The sequence below is a fragment of the Lycorma delicatula genome, chromosome 2 (assembly GCF_047948215.1).
Source record: "Lycorma delicatula isolate Av1 chromosome 2, ASM4794821v1, whole genome shotgun sequence".
In the NCBI taxonomy this organism is placed as follows: Eukaryota; Metazoa; Arthropoda; class Insecta; order Hemiptera; family Fulgoridae; genus Lycorma; species Lycorma delicatula.
Window position 1 is genome coordinate 127667652 of NC_134456.1, and position 22399 is coordinate 127690050.

Genomic DNA, 22399 nt, shown 5'->3' on the forward strand with positions numbered 1-22399 from the left:
TGTTATTAAATACTTGATGAAGAGCAAAAAAAACAGTAGATGAAATGATTACTGACATAAGCCATTAAGTGAATTTGTTTTTCCTATATGTGAAGTTGTCTCTGTCACAGTGTGGATAGATTTTTATTACAGTCAATCAAATCCAGATACAATGTTAATTCTGTCAGTTTGTGACAATTGTTCAGTTTGTGTCATAGCTATTGTACCTTATGTGGTTGACTACACATCAGTCATGCTGATCACACTGGCAAAGAAAACGTTGTACAGAAATAACAGCTTTTTTGAGCTTTGTAATTTAAATTCAATACAAGAAAAACACTAATTAGTTTATTTCTTTTTTTCTCACCTAAAAAATAACTATTGAAGTATCTGTATGTAATTTCAGAAAATTACATCCTTGCAATGTAATTTAATTACGTTGGAAGATTGAAATTTCTTTTAAAAGAGAGATTAAATTTTCCCGAACTTATTTAAAACTAAAAAAAAAGAAACTATATAGTTTTTTTTGTTTTTTTTTTAAATAATTGTCTTCGTTGCATTCTATTTTATAAAATAGCTTTATTAAAAAAAATTAGAAATCTAGTTAATTTGTTAACTTATTCAAGTTTATTAATAGTTAATAAATGCATGAGTTGACATATTCTCAGTATATTTACTGAATTATGTTTTTCTTAGATTTTTAAATCTTTTATTAATATTATGTTTAAAAAGTAGTCAAACAACTGCATAATTATGTTATATGTTGTAATTGCTGAAAGCATAAGAAAAGTCAAATTGTAAATTAAAATTAAATTAATATAGTTTTGCTTAATTTCAGTACTAATGAAAACTTCTCAATATGCTACTTACACATATAAACGTATTAAACAGTTGGAAGATAATATTTACACGCAAGGAAAAAAGTGATAATTGTGTTTTTTCAGTTTTTCCAAGTAATATAAATTTAATTTATTGTAAACTGTATTTATAATAACTGTTCACAATAATTGGATAGACTACATAAAGTAAGAAGATGCATACACACTATTCAACTTGTGTGTAGATTTGAACAAGTGATGAGAATTGTCAAGTCATTAATGATTGATCTGAAGCTCTAAAGGCATCATTAAGGTTTAAACTGAAGTACTGAAACAATCTAAATACTATTTTGAAGGTTTCTCTGCCACCAGGTAAAGGTGTAAAATTCCTTTAAAACTAACTAGCATTAGATAATTACATGGTGCAGTCCAATCTCGGATATTCAAGTAGGGTTTACAGTACAGTGCACAATATATTATTTCCATACTTAAATAACAAAATCATTAACATTAAAAATTAAAAGATACTTTTAATTATTAATCTTAATAAATAGTTGTTTTTTTTTTTTTTAATAAATTGTGTTAAGTAAACATTATTTGTTTGCAGGTTTGTTAAATTATGTGAACAGATTGTTGAAGAAGAATGGATAATTGATATTCCTCTTATTTGGACCTATTTTGCTGAATTATTAGGCAAGTATTCTTCACATAGTGTTTACCTTATAAATAAAAATGCATGATATTGGTTAAGATAAATTATCTTTTGTAATCCAAAATAACCAAATTTTTAAATAACCAATATCAAATTTATGATATTGTTAATTTGTATTATGATGCAGTTATTCTGAACATTTATATTGACAAATGACTTTGCTTAGATCAGACAAAGTAAAATATCTTAATATACATTGCAAGTAAACACGACATATCCAAATTCCCAAAACAATAAAATTAAGGTTTTGGCGAGAGTTTGCCGTTAATTGAAAAAATAAAAATTCAACAATTTATTTATTTGTAGTTCTTTAAAAAGACATTGTCCGAATCAAAAAAGTACAGATATGTATGAAATGTGAGAATTGTTATATATTTTTTGTACTTCATTTTCACAAACACAAAAATATACTCTTGTTAATATTTTCTTCCTACTCTACTAATATTTTAACGTAGAGAAAACAATTTTTTTATATACTTGTATATATACTTAATAACACAAATCATATAATAGAAATTCCTCAAATTTTCTCAAATATGTTGATTGAAAATGCAAAACTCTTGCTTTCATACTTTTAACAACGAATTTGAATGAAACTTCAATATTTCACATTTAACATTATTATTTATTGTTCTACGTAAATGCATTACAATCTCAACAAGTTCAACTTGTCCTTTACAGCGAACAAATTCTATATGAACAATAATCAATTTCTGATTTCAATAAAAAGATCAACATCAAGGGCAGTACGGGTTGTTGTGACAATTTAAAGTGAATGTTACACACCTTATTATTTTAACCATTTATCATGAGGTTTCTATTGATATATTTATCATATGCATTGTGAATTATTGTCTTTCAAAAGCAAGTAAAGAAGTAGAACACTCTTATGGATCATGAATTATTAGGATTTATGAAGTTAGAAATCGGGCCAGCAAGAGTTTTTGCACTTTCAATCGACATATTTCAGAAAATTTGAAGAATTTTTTAATATATGATTTGTGTTAGTACATAAAAAAATTGTTTATCTCCATTTATTCCTTGATGATTTCGTATTTGTTTTATATTAAAAAAGTTCTATCATTTAGTTACAGTATTAGTAGAGCAGAAAGAAAATATTTAACGGTGTATATTTTTGAGAAAATGAAGTAGGAGAAATATATAACAATTATTATCTCGCCTTTCATTCATATCTGTACTTTTTTTATTTGGACAATGTCTTTTTGAAGAACTATAAATTGTTGAATTTTGATTTTGATGTTTTCAATTGACGTCAAACTTTGCCAAACCTTAATTTTATTATTTTGGGAGTTTGGATATCATTTGTTTTTTGTTGATTCGTTACATTGAAACTTATTTTTAATATCATTGCTTCAATGAGGATTTACTGAAAATCTCAGAGCATTGATTGTTATGCTTCAACAAGAATGTGTGTATGAAACCGAGAAGTTTTACGTGACCACTTTGTGGAATACATATACGAAGTACCTGGAGTGAAAATGTAGCTAATACTACAAGCTGAAAAAAAAATTAAAAAGCTTGTTGAAATCAAAATATAATTTTCAAGAAAATGAAGTACTGCTTTTCTAATTTAAAAATTAGACTTTTATTATTTCAAATTTAAGTATTTTTATTCATTAAAATATTTATCAAAAACTTTATTGTATATATTGTGAAAGTGTTTTCAAAATTATTATATAAGTTATCAAATGTTTATGAAGTTATCCAACTTTATTTATTAAAAATAAAACCATTACAATTGTAAAATTTACAATCTTATTCAGACGTTTTATAACCATGATATATAATATCTATTAATGACTAAAAACACGTTAAATTTATGTTATTTGCTACAATATATTTCATTTTATAATTGTTATTTTAAGAATGTGTTTTAGTTTAGCCTTATATCACTAAATTGATTTTTTAAATTATAATAAAGTTTTTACTTGAAAAAATATGAATTGGACATATACTTAAGTAAAATATCAACCTAATAAAGACCTAATTAAAAAACATTAAAAAATTACTCATTGTTCATATTTACTTATTTATTCAAAGGTTTAAACTTCAAATGGTAGGTTATGCTGCACTAGATATTATTAAGAAGTATTGTTTTGTGTTAATATTGTTGAGAATGAGAGCATCAGAATTTAATCCAAATTACCTATGAAACTAATACTTTGTAGCTGATGATAAAGTTGAAGAAAAGATTTTACCAAATACACTGAAAAAAATTTAACATAAGTTAAAGAGAAAGCAACTAAAGTAGAACAGTAAGAATATACTAAATCTGAAATCATGTGATTGATTGATTGGATGATATATCAAGTCCAGTCAATAAGTAGTCATCTGTTAATAACATTCTTCTTATTTTTATGATAAAACAACTTAAAAATTCTCATCAAATAAAACACTCAATCTTATGAATAAAAAATCTTTTTTTATTTTTTTGCTAAATCAGACCATAAATACAATTTTTGAAAAATATCACGACCCCAGTGCCACAAAATAATTTGTAATTGTAGAATAAAAATTGTACCAATTTATTTCTGTTTTATTTATTCCTTTTTTGATAAAACTAGTATAATCTCTTTAAAATGTTTATTTTAAATGTTATTATTTCAAGTATATGCTATCTTGTACAATCAACTGCTGCTATCTTGCGACGCGATTTGTAAATGGGTTAGGAAAAAAATCAGGGTTAGAACAACAAAAATTCACATTTTCAGTGAAAAAACCATGAAAATACAAAGATTATCACCTATTTGCAAAAAAAATTTATATTCATTAAAAACATTATTTCTGCATTGATGTGTAGCTTTATTCATCAAAATTATTTTTTTAATATTTTAAACAGTTTTAAAAATTTTGAAATTTAGATTTGCTAGTTGGTCAGAGTAAATAAGGTTTTGGTGATTCCACTGTTGGACAAACTCACCGATGTAATTCTACCAAACGACTTTATGTTAACATTAAACATAACCTTTCAGGCTGCACTAAGAAAGGCTTTTACTCGCTCAGAAAAATAAAATCTTGTTACAAGTGCTATCATTCTGCTGTTGCATTGCTGTCATTCTGGAACAAAGCACACTGCTGAAGTGTGCACTGTCTGATCTTCAGTTCTCAGTTCAGTCAAAATATATAATATAGTAAAATCAGATTCTACTTTATAAGAAAATTATCGCCTCCATTAGGTTCAATGGTATTTTTTTGAAGAATAAAATCTTTTATCAATATCAGTTCAGTGATAGTATTAATTGTTTGACATTTAATTTCATGTTGATCTTTGGTTTCATTTATTATACTTTGCTTTGCTGCTCATAAGATAATGCGAGTTGGTAAATATCAAATTGTGAATTTGTTTTAATTTAGTTTTTATACATAATTTTAAAAAATTACCAGCATTGTATGTTTTTTAAGGTATTGTACCTTAGCTATAAGAATAAGAGAAGGCATTTTCTGCCCCGTCTTATCAAACTTAGTGATTGTTGTAGAATATTTCACTTCATTCTTTATCATTGTATATTGTTTTGTATGACAGATTGTTTATAAAAATAAATTCCAAATATTTTTGTCATTAAAAATAGTACCAAAAGCAAAAATAATTTTAAAACCCTGAAAATTTAGTTAAAAATTAAATTTCCAGTTGAAATTGTCAAATTTTAATTGAAACTTTTGTAAAACTGTGATAAATATCATATGGTTGATTTTGGCAGGAAAGTAGCTCGTGGTATGTGTATATTATATGTATTAAAGAAAATTCCTATTATAAATAAAATTGGCATGACAAAATGTTAATGCAAGACTTCATTATGAAACATTTATTTCTTTTAAATAAGAGAAGGAAGTCTTTTAAAATTAGTATGTTTGTTTCGCTTTGTTACATTTAGGTGTACATACGCTTTATGGGATAACAAACATGTTCCATTTAATAGAACTTTTAAAATTCAGTTATGTTTAATTATAGCTGCCATGTAATTCATAGTTTTTTATCGTGGTTATTTTTACAAATTTTATATACCAATAACTTGAGGTAAAATGATGTGTACAATCTGGATTACACATGTTATGAAGTGTATGATTGGTATCTGTTAATTCTCATTATGATAAATAATACTTGTATCATAAATCATAGAACAGTAGTTAATGATGTGCTGTTAGTTTCAATATAAAAATTTTGTTTAATCTTGAAGTTATTCTGAAATGTAGATATTGTTGGCCTAAATAAACAATAAACTTTTTTTATTTTTGAATGGATATTAAATTAAACGGTTATATGTCTCAACACTTCACTGTTGAATTGTAAGGTTAATATTATTTTTAATGAATGAATGAAACATTTTAAATGATACATGATGATAATTACAATCAACCATATTAATTAATGATGGTATTTTTTAAGCTCAACAGGACTGACAGTGTTTATTTGTACTGGTAGTTTAAATTTGTATTTTGTTTCGCTTTGTTAATTTAAAAAAAAATCTTTTGTTCTAGCCCCACTTGTAAAGTATGAGAAGTTATCATTTGCTGAACTGCGAACAATATGCAGACCAGTACCAAGAGATTCTAAAGGATTCTTTATGTGTCTTCTAAAGATATTAATCAGAGATAATGTAAGTATAGAATTGTTGTAAGTGTAAAACATGAATTATTCCTTGAATAATTTTCTTGATTAAAATCCTTACCTTTTAAAATGTATGATATTTGATTGCAATTGAATTTTTCCTGGCTTCACTTGATTCCTAAAGTGTCATTGCAATTCCTTCTGCCATCTTATTATTGTTAGGAACCTGTAGTCAGTGTGATTGGTTTAAACCATGTCTTTCATATAGATCCTGTTTATAAATTTTGTAATTAGTAACTCTTATGATAGTATTTTTAAAAACGTTTTGTTAAATTTCAAGCTTCACCTAGTTAAATTTTTACTTGGTGAATTGATGTTAAATTTTTTGACCTAAATGACATTTAAAATAGTTGGCTTCCACATACTAATTTAAGACTAAACATATTAAAATCACAGGTAATATTCAGCCCTACAACCAGAGTTCCATTCTCTTTACCATAGGACTTTAATTTCTACATATAGTCCCATTATTCTTCTTGGGCTTAGTTAAGGAATATTTTGTATAAATAGGAGAAACTTCATAATTCACATGATTAGGTGGTTTTAAAGAGAAAAATTATATATAACTAAAGGAGTGCAAGTCAGTCCAATTTTATATTCAAGAAAAGGAAAATATTGTACTTATTACATATAGTACAGTATAATATATATTTATATAATTTTTTTTAATGTTATTTCACTGAAACTAATCTTTTTAAAATTCATATTATTCTTAAACTGTGTATTAAAATGCTAAAATAATGAAAATTATGTATTACTGGACAGCACAAGTACATGTTCATTTATAATATTTAAAATTTGACAATGGAAAATATTTGGAAAAAATAACAAATCATTAAAAAAGAATAAATTTTAGAGTAATATCAAGTGAAGATAAGTGATACTGCAAAAACTGGTTATTTGAAATTATAATGGTAAATTTAAATTACCCAATTATTATGTTTTGGTGGTTTATATTTCATACAATATTAAATATATTTATAAATTTCATCAATCAAACTTCCAAATTTGTTTTGAATCATGATTTTTTAATTGAAATTGTTGAGAAAATCAACAAGATATTATATTTCAGTACATTTAAGGTTTTTTTGTAACTCTCCCATGAACTTTGGAATTATTGTGATTTCACAGTAAGTTTAATCTCACATGAAAAGCGAGTTAAGAGATGAGTAGCATACATGTGTGTAACAACTCATCCAATTAGCTGTACATATTGAATTAAATTGAAGTCAACTTAACTGCATTTGATTTTTCTAATCATGTGCAATCAGTTGATATAATATGTAAATATATTTTTCATTTAAATAATGTGTGAATATACTTATTACAGGGTGAGAACTGGGTTAGATCCAAATGGACATCAAGCGGGGTTGAGTTATCAGATTTTATTGAGGATGTAAATAATCCTGATGTGAAAAAGGTAATTTATTAATTTTATACTTTCTTTTTAATTAAGATATAATTTTATTATGTATGAAATGAAATTTTATTTATAGTTTATTTAATTAGTAACCATTGTATATTCAATGATTACAGAAAGTAGTGGACTGAAATAAGCATGAAGAAAAAAAATTATTAATGAGAATATACTAAACAAATTAAATTGTCAAATAAGTAATAAAAAATATATATAAAGATTTATTTTTTATTCTATTATTAACTCTTTTTTTCTTTTAGCAAATGGAATTTTTGACAAGAAAAGGCGGCGATTCAACATCATTATTGACTATGGATGAAGTGCAGAAAAAACTTGTGATTTTCCTGAAAAGTGAAAATATGCACTTAGAAAATATTGTTGAGTGGATCAATGTAAGTAAATTTTTATTTGCCCTGCTCATATCATAAATCATCCTCGTAAGAGGGAGAGGATAAGTTTTCCTGCGAAACTTATCTTTTTTTTTGTACTTAAGCCATAGTTTAATGCAGAAATGTAAATTCAGATTAGCCATTTGCGAAGTGAATGTGTGAAGAAACATTAACATAGTGTGTACTGTTATTCTGATATAACAATTAGTGTGGCATTTAACTTAACTTTTTCAGTAATAGAATTTTTATATACATACATTTGAAATTATTTTATAAATGCTGACAACCTCACCTCTGTATGTGCAGTTCCATTATACCTAATACTGAATTTTCAAATGATAGGTGGTAAAGCCATAGTCTAATAAAAATATATTATGAACTTTTTTAAACCACATTTACATGCCCCCATAAAAATCAAGAAGTTGGGGAAATAATCCCACAACCTGGCAACACTATTATAGTGTAAATATAGCAGGGATTACATCAATAAATAAAAGAATATTTTACCAAAGTGTATACTAGATTTATTAAAAACTAATAGACCCAGATTGACCTGAATGTCCTTCATACATATGTTATTAATTAATGAACTTAAAATGAATCTTTTACCTGTACTTTTAATACTGATTTTTACAGAAATTTTATATCCATTTGAAATGGCTTGTATGAAATTGCTCAACAGTTGTTTCATCAATTAAAATACTATGAAATTTTCTAAATCAAAGTGAATTTTATATTATCAATTCTTATAAATTCTGCGGTTCTAGGATATTTTTGGGCAGAAAATTTTTTAATAGCACAGTGTATTCATTTGATCATTTTGGCTTGTATAATTTTCTTTCTTCAATCACACAAAACAGTCACACCCATTTCAAACGCATACATACATATTTATATGTACTATAATAAACCATAAATAAGTAAAAACTATAGAGCTGCAATAATTTTAAACTACTACTGTTGTAGCATAGTGCTATTATTAAATAATAGAGTGATTGCTGATAACATAGGCTATAAAATCAAATTGACTCTAGGACTAGCCAAGTTACATGGATAATGGATAATTTAATTGGAATGCAAGATATTTATTTCATGTAAATATGTGATATGTGTGAGGTTTAATCAGAAAGTAACAAGAATTTTTAATTTTCTAGAAAAATATTTATTCAATCCATCCATGTTTATCCTGCAGCTTCCAGTTTTAAAAACACTGGTGTGAACCCTTCTTTGGGTGTAGCCTTGGGCTCAGCTTGTGATTTTTTTCCTTTATCTGTTGAAAAACATTGACCCTTGAATGTCCTTTTATTTTGGGAAGTAAGAAAAAGGTTTCCAGCTTTTTTATTCCTTCAGTAAAAAACAATTTCTCAAGCTCTCCAAAATAGCCATCGTGTCTCAGCTATGACTTCGTCATTTCAGGCAAATCTTTGCACCAAACAATTTCTTCAAATTCAGGAACAGGAAATAATCACTCAAGAGCTAAATCTGACGAATATCATGCATGTGGAAACAATTCAAAGCAAAGTTCATGAATTTTAGCAGCAACAGAAAACATGTACGTAGGTGTATTGCACATGTCCAAACATTACTGAGAAATGTTCATTCGAGTGCGTTTCTGGTCAATCAATAAAACGCAGCACCCATCATGCTGATAGTTTCCTCATAACCAAATGCTTATCCAAGATGTGAGTATGGTCTATCTTCAATTATCAATCTTTTAATACCGCATTGTGGTTTTTGCAATATTTTCATTGGTTGTGGCAGTTGCAGGGCATCCTGAACACTCATCATCAAAGATAGAGGTTTTACCACGTTTGAATTTAGCTGCCCACTTTTTTACGTTTTGAATCTAATTCTTTTTTTTTTATATATCTGTCAGGTTTAAATAAGCAAATAAACTTCATGTGTATGGTTGTCTAATGTAAACATTTCTCTAGAATTTAATTCTAAACTAGAAAATTTTAATGAATAATTTGATACAACATAAGAGTTCTATGAGAATATTATTTGCTGAGTAATGAGGAATTGGATTTGATAAAAAGTAAGAAAAATCTGTTTAATGCTAGATATTTTAAATTATCAAAAAACGATACTGTTAAAGCACAAGTTTCAAGTTTGGATGTGCAGTCAGTAACAGATGACTAAAATGTTTTTTTTGCATATATTAATTTGCAGGTTTGTGCACTTCTCAATAAAAATAAAAAATACTCAGCAAAACAGTAACATAAACAAACAGGGAATTTGTTCAGATATAAATATATTATTAGGGTTCACAATAGAAGTTTCTTGTAAATAAATATTCTATATTTAGATCTTTTTTAGCTCTGTTAAAAAAAAATTTGTGTGATAAAATTGACGCCATTAGGGTCAAATGCAAAAATCTTAAGCAGCAAAGTTTTTGTGGGCTTTTCTTGATAACTTACAAAATTATATATATTTGATGGTAAGTATTGGCAATTACCAATGATGGAAGTAACAGAATTAAACCTTTAACATGTTTTGTTATACTTAGAATAAATATAACAAAACAGTCAGGGGCTGTTTTTTTTTTATATGCTGTTAACATTTTGATGTATAGCATTTTATATTTATGTCGACTTCTTACTGAAAATATCTTGACTTCATTGAACTTTGTTAGATGCAGGATGTATATAAAGGTTTTTTTTTGCACCTACCTCTTTTCAACATAAAAACTTTAATCTGAAAGATATATTGACATTCATTATATAACCAAGATACTGTGAATCAGCTGTTTCTTGTTTACTTAATCTGTTGGTAATGCCATACTATTTCTTTGTAGAGTTTATTTTTGTTATTTAAATGTTTTTATAAATTTTGTGTTATTTCATTAATCAAAGATGTTTATAATAAAAAATTGTCTTGTCTTTTACTGTATGTATATGGGGATTGGAAACTATTTACATGTACATGTAAAGTATGTGTAAATTTACAGTTTAAAATATAAATTATTATAAGAACGTAGCTGGCATGAGTCATGCCATTTGAAGTATAATTTTTTGGGTAATCTCCAGTACCCAGGAATGGAAGGAACATGTCTTTTCCCTGATGGAATATGCAGATGTACAAAAGATTAGAGCAGTGTATATAGTTGTCTGTTTAGTAGTCTCTGATCATATATGTTATTATGTGATACTCAAACGTTACTAAAAAAAATGTACAGTCTTGTACCCCAAGGAACACAAAACTGTTTATTCCATTCCAATAATGAAAAATCTAGCAGAAATAACATAGTATTGTTAATATTTAGAGTTATATGATTTTGAGCCAGTAACAATGTAATTTTCCTTATGTTGGGAGTGTAATTCTTTTTTGTGCACAATTTTTAATTTTTATAAATTATGTTCAGTGATTAATAAAAAAAAAATTGGTGAAAGTTTTTTTGATTAGTATTGAAGATAAAATTTTAACCAAACAAATTATTTAATTTATAGGTACATGTTGGCCAGAGAGTTAAAGAGCCTCAATTTATTTGTGCCTTGATGACCGCAGTTTGCGAAACTTCAATAAGTGAGTATCAGTAACTTTTATATTGTATAAGTAATGAAATAAACAATTTCTTTTAGTAACATTTATTACTGATGATGTTGGTTACCGAATTTGAATTTATCACAGTTCTGTGTAACTTGATCATTTGCTTTGCATAATCCAGTATATGCATCATTTGCTTTGCATAATCCAGTATATGCAACTAATAGGCACCACCCATTTGGGAACTGGTTGAACAGTTTATTTAGTTCAGTTGATAATTTCCACAAATCACATAATTGTAAGAAATTTTGGTATCTACGTATTAGTCCATCAACCAATAAATTGCAAACTTTTGGATTATTGTTATTGTCACCCAATATAACCATTAAATTTCCATTTTTACAACCATTTATATTTATTTATTTTATAAATATAATTTAACCAAATTTAATCTACGCTCACTAACCTTGACTAAATAGTAATGTTTTGAGTACCTAAATGACAAATTCAATAATTATTTACTAACTTTTTTCCCCAACACTCCTGCATTGGATCAGCAATTAAGCATGGCTCAATGCTGGGCATGTCCTTTAAACTCGAACGGCTCTTCCTGCCTACTGGCCATACGTCTGGCATGATGAGGGATAGCCCGTCTTCTATCTGGGAACTCCAGATGCTCTTGCATCCTAAAGCTTTGGAGAAAACAACACCTAGGGTAAAATAAAAAGACCTGTACTAGCGGGGGGTGCACCTCCTATTTGAGTGGACAATAAAAGACCCAACCAACCAGCGGCTCGACCCGTCATGCCAGTCAAGCTGCCAGTTGGTTGGATCTTTTATTGCCCAGTCAAACAGGAAATGCCAGCACTGCCCCCCCCTGCTGGTATAGGTCTTTTTATTTTACCCTAGGTGTTGTTTTCTCCAAAGTTTTAGGATGGAAGACTATAAGGGGGACTATCCCGCACCTCCTCTTTTCTCCGAAGTACTGCCAAGATGTGTTTGACTATTGCCTGGAACTGTTTTTCACTGGTGAACATCGTAACATCCACAACATTGTCTGCATCTGTCGGGCCCAGTATGCCTTCTATCTCTCTTCTCTGAATCACCCACATGTGGCATTGGAAAATAACATGATCAGGGATATCGACCTTCCCACAGTAGGGACATTCTTCGTTCTCAGCTCTTGTGTCTCCCAAATAGGTATGTTCCGAACCCCCCAGTCAGGAACTGGGTAAGCCAGTAACTCAAGCTCCCCAAATTTCCTCCCAGCCCAGGGTTCTACCCTTTTTATCAGTCAATTCATCCATCTCCCTTAAGTTAAGACTTCCCATCTACCATGCCTCTCCCCAATCATGTCATTTCAGGCTGTGCTCCTCTGTGCCCCCTTCATCCTGGCCACCTGTTTCAATGCGGGTATTCCCGCTATAACCAGTGAAGCTTTCGTTGAGACTGAAGAATATGCAGACGCCACCTGAAGGATCATCCCCCATTATTGACCCCTTCCATTCTTTTGTAACATTTGACATATCTGCTTTAGCCCAGATTGGTGCACCGTAGAGAAACACCAGTCCAGGCTTTCACGTGCATGAACATCTTTCTCTTTGATGGTTCTGCAACCTGTTGGACCAGATAACCAGCTAAGTTAATCAGCAGTGGTCTTATTCTTTGTTTACCTGTCATCAATATCACTTGTGATTTTCCACCTGATAATTGTGTAACCCTTTCTCGGCCATCCATTCACTAATCATCTCTTTCGTTGTGTTAGCCGCAGCTGCCACCTCTTCTTTCCTGGCCCTAACAACTAAGGCCAAGTCATCTGCAAAAGCCAGTGATGTTACATCTTCTCTGGGTCATTATATATATATATATATATATATATATATATATATATATATATATATATATATATATACATTATATATCGGTCCTGCAGGTACTCTTCATCTTCAATCTTCTTCCTATGGTAACTTTCTATTTCTCTGTTTTGAGCGCTGCAAATATAGCCTCCCAACTCAGGCTATTTAAAAATCCAATCTCTTCACGTACCTTTGGCAGCCTCCTCTGCCATCCGAATCACTTCTTTTACATTAGCTGTCAACTGGCCTACCTATATTGTCCTAATTTGGTTTCAGGAAAAGTATAGGGACAAGGGAAGCAATTTTAGGCCTCAGATTAATAGTAGAAGGAAGATTAAAGAAAAACAAACCATTTGTAGACCTAGAAAGGCTTTGATAACGTAGACTGGAATAAAATGTTCAACATTTAAAAAAAAAAAATGGGTTCAAATACAGAGATAGAACAACAATTACTAACATTTACAGGAACCAAACAGCAACAGTAATAATTGAAGAACATAAGAAAGAAGCTGTAATAAGAAAGGGAGTCCGACACGGATGTTCGCTATCCCCGTTACTTTTTAATCTTTACATAGAACTAGCAGTTAATGATGTTGAGAACAATTTAGGTTCGAAGTAACAGTACAAGGTGAAAAGATAAAGATACTACGATTTGCTGATGATATAGTAATTCTAGCTGAGAATAAAAAGTATTTAGAAGAAACAATGAATGGCATGGATGAAGTCCTATACAAGAACTACAGCATGAAAATAAACAATTAACAAAACGAATGTAGAAATGTCAGAAATATAATGTTTACATCAAAAATTAATTTAAATGTCAGAAAAGATTTTTGAAAGTATTACCGTTTGGAGTGTTGCTTTATATGGAAGTGAAACTTGGACGATCGGAATATCTGAAAAGAATGTGGTGCTATAGGAGAATGTTAAAAATCAGATGGGTGGATAAAGTGACAAATGAAGAGGTGTTGCGGCAAGTAGATAAAGAAAAAAGCATTTGGAAAAATATAGCTAAAAGAAGAGACAGACTTATAGGCCACATATTAAGGCATCCTGGATTAGTCGCTTTAATATTGGAGGGACAGGTAGAAGGAAAAAATTGTGTAGGCAGGCAATGTATGGAATATGTAAAACAAATTGTTATGGATGTCGAATGTAGGGGGTGCTCTACTAGCACTAGATAAGTTATCTTGGAGAGCTGCATCAAACCAGTCAGATGAATGAAGACAAAAAAAAAATGTGTAATTATAAGCAGAGTAATGCTGATATTTAAACATAAGTACCAAAATCTCATTAAAGAATTCTAAATTTCTACTGAGGTGGCATTTTAGTACATGTAGAAAAAGCAATCTTTCCTTTTGTTTAGATATGTAAAATGAAAATGCTTAAAGGAAAATCATTGAATACCTGATACTGAATTTATTCTGGGTAAAGACTTGACCACCCACTGCCACAAGAGACTTCAAAATATTTATTTACATGGTGTTTAGTCTTATTCTTAGCATCTTCCCTGAAGTTCTTATTTTATATCACGTTACTGTAAGTTGAGATGTCATGTTGAGTTACATTCATTAAATCCATGCCTGTAGGTCTGTGTGTTTAGCTCTGTAACTATAATTAATGCAGATGCACATTCAGGTTGGTTACTAAGTGAAAGATTAATATAATGGTTTGACATCTCAAAATTTAAGAGTGTAAGGCATCATAATCTGTGTGAGCATTTCATGTTACACAAAATCATGGGTTTTTTTTTTTGTAGATATATGATCACATATAAAAAATTTGTTTTTATTACAACACTACATTAGATTGTTTCAGTAGAAAGATTGCTACCCAAGCTGAGTCTTGCTAGGAAGTCTTAGTTTGTGTGTACCAAATGTACATCTGTGCATTATTTACTTTTGTTTTATTTTTATAAAAAAAAATTATAATTTTTTTTTCAGCTTCTAATAAAAAATCATTATTAGAGCAGTTTTTCAAAAAGAACTTGAATTTAATTAGGAGATTTGTTGATTCAAAAGAAGAATTAGAAGTGCAGTGTTTGTGTGCAATTCAAGCTTACATAACAAAATTGGAACACCCCTCAGGTCAGTTATATTTGATTTTATAATTTTAATTTACTCATATTGTATGCTATGAATTAATTATACCTCAATAGAGGTATAATTATGCCTCAATAGAGGATTTTCTAGTGTTGTGAAATTTTTTTTGTGTAAAAGAAAATTAATGTGGTTCAGATAGACAGAAAAATTAATGGACCTTAATTTGTCTTTCATGTTAGTTTCCTACTAATTCACAAATTTAAAATCTGTGTTTATTAAAACAAATCTTTCAAAAAAAATTATATTTATATCATTGTGATATTATTTGATTTGATTGTTAAGCATTTTTATCTCTTTTTGTTAGGCAATTTTAAAATCTGAAAATTTGTTTTAATGAACTGCTGTGGATTGAATTTTTAGTTAACACGCTGGTTAACATTTTTAAAGTCAAACATTCTCTAATATGGACTACTATTAAATTAAAACTGATACACGGGAGTTTTTTTTAACAATTCTACAGAGCTAGGTACTTATTATGCAAAAACAAAATCCTGCAGAATTGCATCCCATGTTTGTTTAGATACTTGTTCTGAGGTGTTTTTAATGCTTCTTAATATGTATCTGCATTTACTACTTTCTGCAATCACTAAATTTATCAACCAAGAATCCTTTTTATCCCAAAAAGTAGTAGCCATATAAGCATCTTTATTTGTTTGGATGGACTTCTTCAGTTCAATAGATAATAAATGCATTGATTGTTGCATTTGATTTGTAAAACATTTTAATTAGAAATCCAGGCAAAAGTGTCATGTCCAGTAACAATGTGATGATCAATTCATTTTTTTAACACTGCAGGAAGATGTTTCCTTGTTTGTCTGTTATAATATCTTCTGTACCCATCTGACACAATTTTTAAAAACCCAATTATTCAGTCAACTTCATAAATTAAATTAAAGATCTTGGAATATCAGGAAACCTCAAAGACAGTTGTCACATGGAAGTACCATTTTTTTTTTAATAATCATGTAGTTATCACTAGAAGTTAGCTGCTACATTCATCATGAACATTTGCTCAACCTTCTTGAAATAAATGACACCACTGTCTTACTATAATATTCGGCCCATAAACATCACAAATTTCAGCTGCAGAATTGTTTTTTGTCATCAAACATTGGATAACTTCTCATGTTTCACACTGGGCAGGATCATGAATTAGAATTCATAAATAAATGAATACAAATGACTAAAACTATTGTTTCCAAAACTCTTGACTATTAATTAAAATTAAAAACTATGAATATTGTTAAAATGTACATACATATTGTGAAGTTGTGTATCTTTACACATCATTCAGTAACATGTGTTATTAATTAATAATAAATAAATTTATTTTGAAAATAAATAATTTAAGCTAATTAAAACATTTACTATTTGCTAAAACAATAAAATAGCCATCATATCATGTAAATAGGTAGAAAATTTAAAATGGTCCTTATATGTTAAAACATCCCTTGTACTTTACTTGATAATTAAGATTATATTTATATTTGTTGTGATACTTGATAATGAGAATTTTATTTATATTAGTTGTATTCTATGGTGTGCAATGTAGTTAACCTGCACTTACTAAAAGTAATTTAACACTGCAATTAGACTGTTACTTCCTCCTTTAGTGCAACAATTTTGTCAAGAAATATTTGCTCAATCCCAAAACATTTAATTTTAAATAAATAAAAAAATTGATTATTATACAGGTAGCACAGGGAACGGGAAATTTTGAAAGTAGTAGTGGCAACCCTGAGGAGCTGGTAGGAAGGTGGGAATGGCATCTGTCTGTGCACAGCTACTTGCTATTTAATAATCATGGACCAGTGGGTTGGTACACAATTGCTGTGAAGGCATTTTACAAAAATGTTAGTGAGACTGCTGCTCAACAGGAATTCAGATGTCATGGTTGTGTACCATCTTGCCATGCCATCAAGACATGAGTTGAGGGTTTTAAGAAGATGGGTTCAACTCTAAAAAAAGAAACTACCACCAGGTCAACAAACCCCTGAAAACATTGAAGCAGTTCAGGCTTCAGTTGGAAGGAGCCCACAACGATCAACAAGGAAACACATAGTAGCATTGAATCTAAACTGAACAACCAACCATCCACCGTAATACTCTACAATGATTTGTAGTTTCACCCTTACAAAAGCAAAGTTGTATAAGAACTCAAACCATCAGACTACGTGGTCTCATGAATGCCCATGGAAGTGTTTGCTTCACATCACATGAATACCCATGCATAGGCGTCCAGGACTCCATACCTTCAAATGGCCATCATGGATATTGTTTTTGGAAATTGAAATTTTTATGTTGACATTCTTTTTTGTCTTCAGTCATTTGACTAGTTTGATGCAGCTCTCCAAGATTCCCTATTTGGTGCTCATCATTTCATTTCAGTATACCCCCCTACATTCGACATCTGTAACAATTTGTTTTACATATTCCAAATGTTGCTTGCCTGCATAACTTTTTCCTTCTACTTGTCCATCCAATATTAAAGTGACTATTCCAGGATGCTTTAATATGTGGCCTGTAAGTCTGTATCTTCTTTTAACTATTTTTTTCCAAATGCTTCTTTCTTTATCAGTTTGCCACGACACTCTTCATTTGTCACTTTATCCACCCATTTGATTTTTAACATTCTCCGGCAGCACCACATTTCAAAAGCTTCTAATCTTTTCTTCTCAAGTACTTTGATCGTCCAAGTTTCACTTCCATATAAAACTACGTTACAAACATATACTTTCAAAAATCTTTTCCTCACATTTAAATTCATTTTTGATGTAAGCAAATTATATTTCTGACTGAAGGCTCGTTTTGCCTCTGCTATTCGGCATTTATATCGCTCCTGCTTTGTCCATCTTTAGTAATTCTACTTCCCAAATTACAAAATTCTGCTACCTCCGTAATCATTTCTTTTCCTGTTTTTATATTCAGTGGTCCATCTACATTATTTCTACTACATTTCATTACTTTTGTTCCAGTTATCAAATGCCTTTCCTAGGTCTATAAGTGGCAAGTATGTTTGTATGTTTTTCTTTAATCTTCCATCTACTATTAATTTGAGCGCTGAAGTTGCTTCCCTTGTCCCTATACCAAAATAGGGACAAGGGAAGATTTCCCTTGTCCCGAAACCAAATTGGTGTTCTGAAATTTCTTTCACTCTTCTGTTCAGAATTCTAGTTAAGATTTTGTATGTATGACTAGTTAAACTAATTGTTCTGTATTCTTCACATTTATCTGCTTCTACTTTCTTTGGTATCATGATGATAACACACTTTTTGAATTCTGACGGAACTTCCCCTTTTTTTGTAAATATTACACATCAGTTTGTATAATCTATATCACTTCCTCACCTGCACTCTCCAGTAATTCTGTAGGTATCCTGTCTATCCCAGGAGTCTTCAAATCGTTTAATTCTCTCTTAAATTCAGATTTCAGTATTGGATTTCCCTTTCATTTCCTCTATATAACTCCTTAATATATTTCACCCACCTATCGACCTTTCCTTTTGTATTAACTTGTTTAACTTTCTTGTGTGCTCTGTCTATTGAGACACTTAATGGCATGTAATTTACTTATTGTTTTCAAGAACAAAACTTATACATTCATTGTTATTTTTAGTTTTTGTGAGTTACTTTAAAATTTCCCGGTTCCTTGTGCCACATTGTAGTTTTCAAATTAATTTTATTTGTTTAAAACATCCATCTGTTGTATCATCATTCATTATTACTAATCTCCTACTATTTATTGGATGTCCATATTTTTAGACATTGTGGTTATGTTTGATCGATCAGATGTTTGTATTAAATTATTTGAACAAGATTATGCAATTTTGACTAATGTTTGAAAAAGCATTCTTGTATTTTCTATTAAACTAATCTTTATGGTTTTCTTTCTTGTTAGAAATTTAGTTTTTGTTAAGTTAAAATAGATGTACAACATTTTATTTATACTTATTTCTTGTATATATATCTGTTTGATAGGTTTGCTTATGACTATATTCAATAACTTGTGGGAAGTAGGATTGATTAGCAACGAATCATTTATTAAATGGCGAGATACTGAAGGTGTTAAAGAAGGAAAGGGTGTAGCTGTAAAATCCTTAACGTCTTTTTTCACAGTCCTCAACGAAGGGGAAATATCTGATGAAGCAACCTCTTGATTTTCTCGCTTCAGGTCAGTAATGCCGATTTAAAATATTTTGGCCTCTATCCATATGACAAATATTCAAGACTATCGAGTATCTTCTGTATGTAATTGGCTTATGGGTTCTTGACAGCCGCTGATTTGTTGAATTATTCAATTTTGATATTTCATCAAACAATAATTTATCATTCTGAGACAAGTTTAAAAAAACTAATGCATTGTTTTAGTTTTATGTATATTTAATTTATTTATTCTTTTTTTGTGGATGACCAGTTTTTGTTAAAAGGACAATAGTAAGCTAATTTCATTTGCTGTAAATTTAGATGGAATGTGATGTAAAATGAAATAATCTGTTTGCTATGATTGTCATCGCCTGCTTAATTACTTGTATTAATATAAATTATGAATTACATTTGTATTATATTAATCTGTATTTTGTTGTTATAGAAAAATGAATATTGGCGAGATTAAATGTCGTAACAGTTTTTTGACTTTGTTTCTATTTGATTTTTCATCTGTGAACATTGTAAATTGTTACAAAGTAAGATCGTTCACTTTTTTCTTAATATTGAAGTTGATATTTTATTGAAATTTATTACAAAAAGTAATTGTACACTATAACCACCAAATACTAAACTGTTTTTATTAATAATTTTATTACTGTTAAAAATTAAATTTTTTAATTTATTAAAACTGTTCTTGAACTTGGAAAAGAAATTAATTTACGTTTGGATTATTGACTTTAAAAACAGCCACATTATTACTGTCTCTTACACGACAATAATGCCATTATTTATAAGGAAATGTGTTTTGTTGCTTGTAACAGTTAAAAGTATGATTATAATAAAATAATTTAGTAATGAAATTTTTAGTTAAAAATAACACTTTTGCATCACAATGTATTAATACTGGTATTAAACTTTATTTAAAACAAAAACATTTATTTTATTTATTTTAGTGTGTTATTTTAAGGTTGTTTATTATTGCCCACGACTGTTTGAATTTAATTTTAAAAGTGCTTTGCTTCTAATTTTATTTTAATTTATTACTTTGCTTAATCAAATGTGTAACTTAAATTTTACTTTTTTATTTATTTATATGGTTTATAATATTAGTATAATAATATTGCATTTACATAGTACTCAGATTTATCAGCATTTAAGCTTATCAGTTGAGGAATCTTAATCTTCATGAAAATAGTCAACACATTGAAGGATGTTCGAAATTTTTAAGCTGGTTTTCATTTATGAAACAACTAATAATATTTACTAATGTGTTTGCTGCATAGTGTTTAGTAATTTAAACCTTGTTTTCTCATTATCCTTGGGTTACAAGCAGAAAAAGATATTTCGCTGAGTAAAAATTGTATCTGTAATTAGAAAGGTTCATTTAGCTTTCTAATACTTAGTACTTTTCCCCATTGAAGAAATACTTATAACATAATCTGTACTCTTTTCTCAAAGTTTGAAATTGTTGATGAGAAAGCTGCGCGCCTGCCTTTTGCTCCACTTGTTTTTACTTATAAGAAGATAATTTGCAGATCTCAGTAGAATGCATAAGAAAGGGGGAGAAGATTTCCTATTAGGCTACTAACTTATAATCGAAAAGAGCTGAGTAGTACTCAAACTGTATTCCCATTGCACAGATTGGATATTATTGATAATCAAGAGCTTAATGCTACAACATTATCTTATTTACTTGCTGTCGTGGAATTGACTTTAGTACTCATTGATCTATCCAAACATACTTTGTAAACATTCATGAAGCTTTGGACATTTTTAATAAACTTCTCAAGTTATAAAATTTAAAGAATGAAATCTGTATTCATTATTGATTACATTCTGTTAATAGCAAGAGTAAACAAGTGTATGTATGCTTCAGGGTGGATAAAAAAACCTATTTGATTTTATTAAATACTGTATGTTAACAAAGACAGGTATGTATTGTCATCATACCGCTCCCCCTTGCTATATCTTTCTTGACTTGTGTTTAATCTTTAATTAATGTGCTTTATCAAGTAAAGAAATTTGTGGGTCTGTAATTCTGATATTTTATTATTAGAGATACATTCTTAATTAGCCTGAAGCCTGTGCTTTAATAGTTAAATTGTTTTAAGATGGATAAAACATTATTAAATGGTTGTACATCAACCTGTATAGAGTTTAAAAAAATAAAAATGTTTAATTAGAATATTGTAGTTTTTGCTTTATGATTTAATTTTTATTTTAAAATAACTCTTGTGTTAAGATTGTCATTGTGACAACCTGGAGATTCCAGTCTGTTTCACATGCTTCAAAAGTTCATTATCTATGCATTGTAGTAACTATTATTGATCATCAATCTGTTAGCTGTTAATGGCCTTTATGCTTTGCGTTCTGGTTTATCTTCTGATTTATTTCAATGTATATAGAAAATAAATGTATTTAGATTCAGTTTATTTCTTCAGTTTTACCTGTATATGTTTGCTTTAATAGTTTTAATTGAAATTGTTGTTACTATGAGATGTTCATCAGCTGCTAATAATAAAGTTACCACAATACAGATTTTTGTGACAGATGTGGACCCAGTAAATTAAATGAGATCTTTGATGAGCAGCTGAACATTTTCTCTTTGGGAATTTGTTTCAATTAACTAGCTTGAAGGAGAGTCCTTGTTATTATAATAAGTCTTTTAGATTTGCAAGAGGATGTTTGTTTTTTCTTATATTCATTTTTATAGATACTGTAACATGTTTGGATGTTTGCTTCATACTCGCATTGTCCTCAGGAAAGCTGTCCTGTGTATGTAAGCTGAAATCCGCTAGAAATTCTTTGTCCACAAAGGAATTTTCTCAAGTGGTATTCATTCTAGGCACTAATAGCAATACAGTACTT

General features: G+C 29.0%; 1 protein-coding gene across 9 annotated transcripts in view; it reads left to right on the forward strand.

The window, feature by feature from the left end:
* The window catches only part of LOC142319213 (eukaryotic translation initiation factor 4 gamma 3-like), a 230884-nt gene that overhangs the window by 207722 nt on the left and 763 nt on the right, over positions 1-22399 (forward strand). For all 9 annotated transcript variants that reach the window (XM_075356233.1, XM_075356235.1, XM_075356237.1 and 6 more), the window contains 7 exons: positions 1405-1490; positions 6007-6125; positions 7467-7556; positions 7814-7945; positions 11392-11467; positions 15228-15371; positions 19364-19556. In XM_075356233.1, the coding sequence (XP_075212348.1) occupies positions 1405-1490; positions 6007-6125; positions 7467-7556; positions 7814-7945; positions 11392-11467; positions 15228-15371; positions 19364-19542 (826 nt within the window). In that variant the 3' untranslated portion in view covers positions 19543-19556. The remainder of the gene's footprint in view (positions 1-1404; positions 1491-6006; positions 6126-7466; positions 7557-7813; positions 7946-11391; positions 11468-15227; positions 15372-19363; positions 19557-22399) is intronic.